General features: G+C 31.6%; 1 protein-coding gene across 1 annotated transcript; it reads left to right on the forward strand.

Moving 5' to 3' along the window:
• Positions 1–370: 370 nt before the first annotated feature.
• Positions 371–1,354, forward strand: LOC111898667 (putative glycine-rich cell wall structural protein 1). The gene is made up of 2 exons (XM_052768919.1): positions 371–390; positions 1,063–1,354. The coding sequence occupies exons 1-2, from the start codon at positions 371–373 to the stop codon at positions 1,352–1,354; spliced, it is 312 nt and encodes a 103-aa protein (XP_052624879.1).
• Positions 1,355–9,849: the final 8,495 nt, after the last annotated feature.

Consider the following 9,849-nt stretch of genomic DNA (forward strand, 5'->3'; position numbering starts at 1 on the left):
ATATTATATATTAAAAATAATATTTATTAATATATAATAATCCAATAAAAAGAAATTAAAACAATAATTAAAAAAACTAATATATAATACTTCAATAAATTTAAAAAGAAGATATCTAGAAATGGTCCTTATGGTTTGGAAAAAAAACTCAACTACAGAAAAGTCTTTCAGGGTAAAATAGTTATTTAAAAAAAGTTAACAGTAAACCTAGGTCTGGCAATCGTGTCGTGTTCGGGTTAGCGTGTCGTGGGTTGGCGGGTTGGCGGGTCAAAATATGCCAACCCAAACACGACCCATTTAAATATACAGGTCACGGGTTGGCGGGTTTGGAACATAAACCCATATATGACTCGCCAACCCATTTATTTATATGGGTTCACAGGTTGGCAGGTTCGTGGGTCCAAATTTTAGACATTTAAGTCTTAAACATCCAAATGAAAATTAAAAACATTTATAGAAACATGTTACAGACTTAGCCTTAGAGGTTACGACTTACGACCTTAGACCATCCACCACGAGTCAAAATGTCAAAATAGTCAAATGGTCTATGAATCAATGGTATATATTATATAATACTTATTAAATATTAATACTTGATATATAAATACATTTAAAAATAAAATAATTTTTTTTATTGAGTATATAAACGGGTTGGCGGGTCAATCCGTTTATTTTTTGAGAAACTCATATATGACCTGTTTAATAAACGGGTTGGCAGGTTGGCGGGTTAGCGGGTTGGTTGGTTGAAAAACTCAACCCAAACCCATTTATTTTGTGTCGTGTCGTGGGTCGTGTCGAGAATTGCCAGCCCTAAGTCAACCTGTTAAAGTTAACGATATAGGGATCAAATCCGCATAAGGTATCCAAATATGGACCACTGGTGCACCTCCAAACCTTTTTGGACCAAAACCGCATAATTTTGACAACCACAAGGACTATTTTGAAATTTTGTCTAAAATAAAGGTTTTTTCTGAGCATAATGTTCCATTGCTAATTTTCTGATAATACTTTTTTTAGACAGTAATGTCTCATCTCAAATAGTTAGTTAACTATACAAGGTAGTTATGATGATGGTGGCACAAATACCTATGATGGTGGTGATGGAGGAGATGGTGGTGGTAGATGTTGTGGTGGAGGTGGTAGGGGTGTCGATGAAGGAGGTAGTGGTGTATTTGGCGAAGGTGATGGTGACAACAAAGGTGTCGATGGTGGAGGTGGCAACGGGGGTGGAGGTTGTTACAGTGGTGGTGGAGTAGCTGATGGAGGTAATGGTCAAGGTGATGATGGTAGAGGTGATGGTGACAACGACAAAGGTGGTGGCAGTAGGGTGGAAATTGTGTTGTATTTGGGTTGACTAGTCGCGGGTTGGTGAGTAGGTGAGTCAAAATGCATCAACCTGTATACGACCAATATAATTATTTGTGTCACATGTTCGCAGGTTAGAAACACCTAGTTGGACACGACCCGTCTAACCAGTTTAGTTATACAGGCTTGCGGATCAGATTCTCTGGTTCATGTGTCAGATTCGGTATCGTGTGTTAGATTTAGGCTCATGAGTCAAATTTGAGTTTATAGAAGCATCGAGGGAATTAATCTATGTGCAATATTGAAAACTGGTATGAGGTAGGGCATGCAACATGCATAGGCAGATAGGCATAGTTTCATAACTTCATAAGGGGCAACAATGACATATCATAATAAGACATAAGTATATAAATATTACAATATATATTTTTTAAATCTAATATATTATAGAAGTTGGTTGGTTGAATCGTGAACGTAAATACTAACATGAACACGACCCGTTGTTTCGAGGGTTTTCAAGTCAGAAATCTCAACCCAAACCCATTTATTTTTATGCCGGGTTCATCTCGTGTTTTATGTATTATCGAGAATTGTCAACCCTACGGTGGTGGAGGTAGAAGAAAGTCATTAAAGAAGATGTGTGCAAAATATGGTTGCTTCTTTAGGTGTTATTTGTTTTTTTAAGAAGAGTTATATGACCTCTTTTGTTTGTTTCATGCAAACGTTTCCTCTCGTGATCTATTTATTTGTTTAGAAGGCTGCAAACTTAAAAATATCTACGCGACATCTTCTTGGAGCGGACAAGGGATCACATTTTTTCAAGTCCGCATATGTCATCCTGGTAAAATAAAAAAACAGGTAGAATTTCATTCACAACTTTACAAAATAAAAATATTAATTTATATCCATACAAATTTTATATATATATATATATATATATATATATATATATATATATATATATATATATATATAAAGAGAGAGATAAGTTCAATTGAGAATAAAAAATTTGAAAATGAAAGAATCATTCTCTCTCTCTCTCTCTCTCTCTCTCTCTCTCTATATATATATATATATATATATATATATATATATATATATATATATATATATATATATATATATATATATATATATATCCAAACTAATAATTAAATTAGGATTAAACTAAATGAATATTGAAAACTTATCTAAAATCGATTATATCATATGATATTACTAAAGTATGGTTCTCAAATTAAAAATTAGGGTTGAACCAATTTATTTAATATAAAACCAATTTAATATTTAAAAGCTTCAAGTCTTATGTGTTTTTTTTAAAGCTTTTGACGAACATATATTCAAAATGTAATAACATGTTAATAAATAGGCAAAAGTCAAAAAACTATATTATTTAATATAAAGATTAACGTAAAATTAGTTTAAGAAAAGCAAAATTTTGTGATTCCAATGTTAGTTCAAATTGTTTGATGCTACTGATTTCGTTAATCAAATAACAATATTATCTTATTCAAGTGACTCAATACCCATTTTTCTAATCCACAAACCCTTTCTATTTAAGCAATGGTTGGTTTCATGTAATACATTTTTTTTTTAATTAGTTCTTTCTAAGGATGTTTCCCATAGATAATTTCATAAAAGGGTAATGACTTAAACAGGTAATATACTTTTTGAGTTGTATATATTTGGTAACTATGGTTTTTTCGTCCACATTTACCCATTCAATTTGTTAAACTGTACACATTCAGTACTTATGACTGACTACTCCAAGTATGCAGGAAAAATGACTTAATAAGGTAATTTATTTATCACTTTATGCACATTTAGTCGTTAATGTTTTTTTTTGCACATTAAGTCCTTCATATTTTTATTGATGCAAAATAAGTCCTTGTTTTTGTACACATTTAGTACTTATGACTGGTTTTTTTAGTTTTTTCGCACGTAATTCTACATGGAACAATAAAAAATAAGGTGTTCGGAGTTGTTGATGCTTATGACTACTGCGGTTTCGGTTGGTTGGTTACTTAGATATTGTGTTCTGAACGTTGTAACTTCTTTATATGATCTTGGATTTCAAAGATTTTTATATTCATGTGTTCGTATATGAGTCTACTACAACTTTTATTTTGATTATTGCCGTAAAAAGGTAATATATTTTTACTTACGATATATATATATATATATATATATATATATATATATATATATATATATATATATATATATATGCGTTTTTTATGAACGCATGTATAAATGTTTTTTTTATTATAAAATAGTAAGTAAAAACATATAACTTTTTAACAAGAGTAAACCAAATTAAAATTGTAGTAGACTTAAATATGAGTGTGTGGATATAAAGGTTGTTAAAATCCAAGATCGTATGAAGATGTTACGACTTTCAGAACACAAAACCTAAGTCAAACCACAAGATCTAAGCAACAAAGGTCGTGGTGGCCATAAATATGATCAACCATGAACACCATATTAATGATTGTCCAACGTAAGATGTCGTGAGAAAACCTAAAAAAAACCAGTCATAAGTAGTGAATGTATATAAAAAACAATGACTAATTTTATAACAAAATAATATTAAGGACTAAATGTGCAAAAAAGAATATATTAAGGACTAATTGTGTACAAAGTGAGGAAATATATAACATATTAAGTCATTTTTTCGACTTACCTAGAGTAGCCGATCATAAGAACTGAATGTGTACAGTTTAAACAAGTTGAAAGGGGTAATGTGGACAAAAAAAATCAGTGACCAAATGTGTACAAATTAAAAAATATATCACTCTTTTAAATCATTATCCATTTCATAAATTTTCTCACACATAACATTTTTGTAAATATTTTTTTATAACTATTTGAATCAATTGACTGATTCTATGTATGTATGAATATTATTATGAATTTGCCAAAAAGTTATAAATAATGTATAGGTAATGATAAAAATTTGAAGTTTTAAAAATCAATTTGTTTAATTTTAGTTTATTTTGAGTAGTATGAAGACTTAGACCGCAGCCGTTTAGTTGACCTCTTTTTCTACAGATGTCTGTACATATGGTCCATAAACTGCAAACTTTTCACTTATTAAAAAACGAACATCACCTTAGTGTTATGAGGTCGGCATGATGTAGAAGAATTTTTCAAGTGTTCTACAAAAAAAAAAAAAAAAAAAAAAAAAAAAAAAAAAAAAAGGATGCATAAACCTTTTTAGGTATATGGTTTTCTAAAAATCAAACAATTTTCAATAAAATTTTTGCCGGTCCTTGACAAAAAATACTGATGTACTTAACTTTACATCAAAAAATACTTTTGCCTCTACATGTATACATTATTAAGCACGGCTTCAATTTAAGCCCCACATCTAGCGTTATTTGTTGCAAATAGACTACAAATTAAGTATGTTTCATAAGATCCTATATCATCATCAACAAATTAAATTTGTTAATCATCATGAAAATATAGAAAAACTATTTCCTTGTAGCTTTTGGAATCTGGAAAAAGAAGATTAGTTTTGCTCATAAACAAACGGTTAATATGCCAGAGTCCGACTTGTGTACTTACAAACGATATCCATAACGAACCCAAATGTGCATGCATGCCCTACACCTACATTTGTGTGGCTCAAATTCTACATATAAATCCAATCCTATGTCACGAGACCCCTTATGAGCCCCTTTGCCTTTTTAGTCAATAATTCCAAGGGCATCATTGAAATGTAATTATTACAACAATGTTTGTTTAAACTTGTGTTTTCAAAAAGTAAACATAAGATTTAAACAAGGTTAAACAGGGTTAAATGTCATATATTTGGACGTGTTTGGTAAAAGTAGCTGTTAGCTGGAAATTGTTAGCGGTTACCTGGTAGCGGTTAACATGTAGTGGGTAGCTGGTGGTGGAAAGTTGTAGCTTTTATTTCTTATATATGTGTTTGACAAAAGTAGTTGTAAGCTTTTGAAATATATAAAATTACATAAAAGAACAATTGATTAAAAATAAATAAATATATAAATATATTTTTAAAGATAATAATGGAAATTGATTTCAAAAACTCAGTAACGTTTTGTTAAACGCTATATGAAGTAGCTTTAGATTTGGAGCATTTTCTTTAAACAAAAAACTAAACGCTCATACTGTCAAACGAAACTTTTTGTTACTAGAGCGTTTTGTCAAAAGCTAAAAGCTAGATGTTCTCAAACGTTTCAAAAAGCTCCGTGCCAAACACGCTCATTGATGTCTGTATCAACTAGTCAAACATGCTTAACATGTAAGATGAAAATGATAGTGTCCACATGCGTAGACTAAAACATGAGAACTTATTTATGGATTCTTATCTTCTAATGTCCGAACAAGTATATGGAGTCAACAAGAATTGAACAAAGAATAAATAACAACTCTTTAACCCTTTCGAAGGTGAATTCTTAGATCTTCAATAAGATACAGAAAGTGTATGTTCAATACTAACTAGAAAATATACCAAAAGTAAAATGTAATTTTAGTGAGACATTTAGAATTGTTTGTAACCATAATTATAATAAAAGCATTTAGGGCGAATATTTCACAATGGAAGATTATATAATAGGACCCAAATGCCTATGTGCGACTTCTGAACTAGATATCTTGTTTATCTAAAGTTTTATTTAACAGAAAAGAAAAGGAAATAGCTAGTTCAAAAATTACATATATAGCCTTAGTTAAGTAGTTTAACTTAAAAAGAAAAACACAAATATAATGATCTGTTTATGAGCTTTTCGTATAATCTAATCATAATGTGTTAACAACTATTATAAAAAATGAAGCTAATTTACAAAACAAAGTAGTAAATGAGATTGTAAAGAATTTTATTTCATTATTTATGGTAAAAACAACCAAGCATTATAATACATATTATTCATTATTTATACTTACAAAATAAGATGAAATGTGAGCAATGCTATTAATGCACTTTATTGTGGTAAATAACTACACACATAAATTCATAATAATGTTTGTCATAATGCTATTAATGATGGAGAGATATGAGAGAATATGAGGGATCTAATGATCATTCACTAAATAATATTTCATAATACTACTCTTGAATGATGATTGTATCATGCCTCGTTAAAACCTTAATACGTAAAACCTCGTGAGAAAACTCTTATTAAGGAAAAAGAATACATGATTAATAATAGACAATGGAAATCATTGTCTTGTTAAAAACATTGTTAAGAAAACTCAGTGAGAAAAACTTCACAATATGTTTCCAACTCCCCTCATGGACACATCACTTGATTTCCTTGAAGCGTCGAATACCAATATTTCATACCATATTTTTAAATTTTGATGGAGGAAGTGCTTTTGTGAATAAATTGGTCAAGTTGTTATTTGATTGAATTTTCTGGATGTTGATGGCACACTCCTTTTGAAGATCATGAGTAAAAAAGAACGATATATGTTTGGTTTTGTCTCCTTTTGTAAATTTTTCCTTGAGTTGGGCTATACAAGTCGCATTATATTCATATAGTATGGTTGGAACATCTCTGTTAGAAGTTAGACCATAATTCTCACGAATGTGACGAGTTAAATTTCTTAACCAAATATATTCACGGCTTGCCTCATGAATTGATATACTCTCTACATGGTTAGAAGAAGAAACAACTAAAGTTTGTTTAACAGAACGCTAAGAAATTAGGGTACCTCCATAAGTGAATAAATAACCTATTTGGGATATAGCTTTGTGTGGATAAGATAAATATCCACATTTGATGAGTTTGAGTAATATAAGCGCGTATCTATTATACTACGAAGATATTGAAGAATGTGTTTAACTCTATTCTAGTGTCTTTGTGACAACCCGAAAGTTCCAACTGTACGAACATTATCTATTCAATAGAAGCTAGTCCAGTCTAAGTGAATTTCATATTTTTCCGAACAAGTTTGTGTACATTAGGGTTTACGTTTAAGGAGATATCAGGAGAGTGGATGCTCCTGGGTTTGTGAAACTTGAACATTCCAAGTTTCATAATGTTACAGTCCAATATCCAGAATAAAAATATTTTCTGCCAAAATATTTCAGGACTATAAATAGATTTCTGAATTAAATTAATTCATTAATCACAATTCCAAATAGAGAAAAGCCACTTTCTCTCTCACGGATCTTCGGGTTTTCATCCCAGATTGTGAGTCTACTTTCCTAGATGTGTTTCATTACTTGTTATATGCTTTATAACATCATTTACATGTCTAAAATGCAAGATCCGGGAGTTTACCGCCCAAGAACGTTCTTGGGGAGTAAACTCCAAAATGGAGCTTTAAGGCTACCTAGTCCCATTTCCTTGATAGACAACTAGTTAGGGACTTAATGTATGAACATTAGAGGCTTGAAAGCAATCAAGAACCATTAGTTATAGGAGTTTACGGCCAAGGATAGCTCTTGGGCCGTAAACCCCTTTTTAAGGGCTATTAAGTGCCCTAAACCACCCCTAAAGCTTAAAGACATTTACCCTCTAATGCTTGTAGCTATTTTGGACACCAAAACACTTCAAAATCATTAAGTTTTAGGAGTTTACGGCCAAGATATGCTCTTGGGCCGTAAACCCCTTTTTCAAAGGCTAAGTATACCCTAAACACCCTAAGGCCTTAAGACTATTACCCTTGAATACATAGGACTTGAATGAGGATTAAACTACATCAAAATCATCCCTAAAAGGGAGTTTACAGCCAAGGAACATCACTTGGGTCGTAAACTCCAAGTAAAGGCACAAATGTGTGCCTAATGTCCCCTTTAGCCTTAGATAAAAACATGGAAGCTATCCTACATGTGCAAGTGCCTCAAATGAATTAAAACCAACACCCCATAGGAGTTTACGGCCGTAAACTCTAGGGGATATGGTCATTGGGCCGTAAACTCCTCTATGGAGCATTCTAGGGCCTTAAACTACTTCAAGGATTATTCCAACAAAGCTAGGCTTATTCTAGGATCAATATAGCACCCTAAAACACCCAAAACCACCAAGTGAGGAGTTCACGGCCATAAACTCATGGGTTTACGGCCGTAAACTCCAAAGGTGGGGTTTGTTGGGTGTTAAGCTCTTATACAAGGTCATTGGTGCATTAAACCCCTTTTGCCTTGTCACGTATCGACTTAGATGCAACCCTTAGGACCTATAACATTGATGCAAAGTGTTTTCATGTTCCTAAGTGTCCCAACTTATTTTATTAAGTTATTATTTGGCTAATTAGTTATATATATATGCTTATTATATGATAACTAGGCTCGTGCGTGTAAACAAGTCTCCGTTTGCCACCTAGCACGGTATCCGACACTGCAATTCAAACAGCTCACCACAAGTGAGTTCATACCCCTTTTAATCAACCTTTGACATGATTTTAAATGTTTTAAATACTTTATGGGCGGAATACAAGTTAAATACTTATAGTTATTGCTTCAATCACATGTGATTGCATTAATCACATGTGATTAATAACTAGGAAACCAATGATTTTATCATTGTTCAACCTGTTTATCAAACTGTTTTACTTCAAAATGTTTTACAAACTCTTTTACTTTTCAAACTTATTTACAACTGTGATTCAAACAAATGTTCCTTATACTTAAACTGTTTTATCAAACTTATGCCTTCAAATTGTTTTATAGATTGACATCAAGTCGATCTTTTCTTGAACTAATATTTATGTTTAAAATGTCTTATAAGAACTTATTTATGCTTTTATATTATAAATTGCATGCCCATATATGTATAGATATATAAGTAATGTTTAAAGGGCTTAGGAAGGCCATCCGCCCTATTTCCTTTTTCTCGATTTGGATGTGGTCTGGTCGGATTTCGGGTGACCATCCGAGGGTCGTTTCAATATTAGTTATAGCCGGACCTACAGGTCTGCGGGTGCCAAACATCATTCCGTTATTACGACCATTCGTATGTCGTTGTTACCAGTCGATAGCATGGTGCAATTTATCACATTTTACCTTAATATAAATCCGGTTTAAGGAAAATAGTACAACATTAGTTCCTATATTACAAAACTACAGTACTACAATGATTTACCCATTACATATTTTAGTGATAACCTCACGTAAACATTAATGTATAAACTATATTTTATTAAATGATAGTTACACTTGGTAAATTACTCACTTTTACAACAAACGAGCGTACAAAACAGTTAAGCCTTGGTAGAAGGCTACTTTAATAGAAAATATAGGGTTTTCTGAGAGATCAAACTTTTACAAACACTTACATACATTTTACAAACTTATGCTTGAGACACGTTCAAACGATTTTGATAACAAACACCGACACTAAAATACTTATGAACTCACCAGCTTAATGCTGATAAACTCTTTCAAAATAACTTGTATTCTCAGGTCATCAGTAGACAGGTACCGATGCCAGCTTTTGAGAAGATGGAGCGTATTCAAGACTCATCTCATATTATTTTGTTTTACATTATTTTGGTGTCTATAACTGTACAGAACACGCTTGTATTAAAATTATATATTTAATGCAATGGATGATGTTGTTTGTTTGTTTA

Source organism: Lactuca sativa, chromosome 2 (genome assembly GCF_002870075.4).
Source record: "Lactuca sativa cultivar Salinas chromosome 2, Lsat_Salinas_v11, whole genome shotgun sequence".
Taxonomy (NCBI): domain Eukaryota; kingdom Viridiplantae; phylum Streptophyta; class Magnoliopsida; order Asterales; family Asteraceae; genus Lactuca; species Lactuca sativa.

Coding starts and splice junctions, on each gene's coding strand:
- LOC111898667 (XM_052768919.1), top strand. CDS start 371: ATGGGTTCACAGGTTGGCAG. Junction 391..1,062: donor ATGGGTTCACAGGTTGGCAG/GTTCGTGGGTCC, acceptor TATACAAGGTAG/TTATGATGATGGTGGCACAA.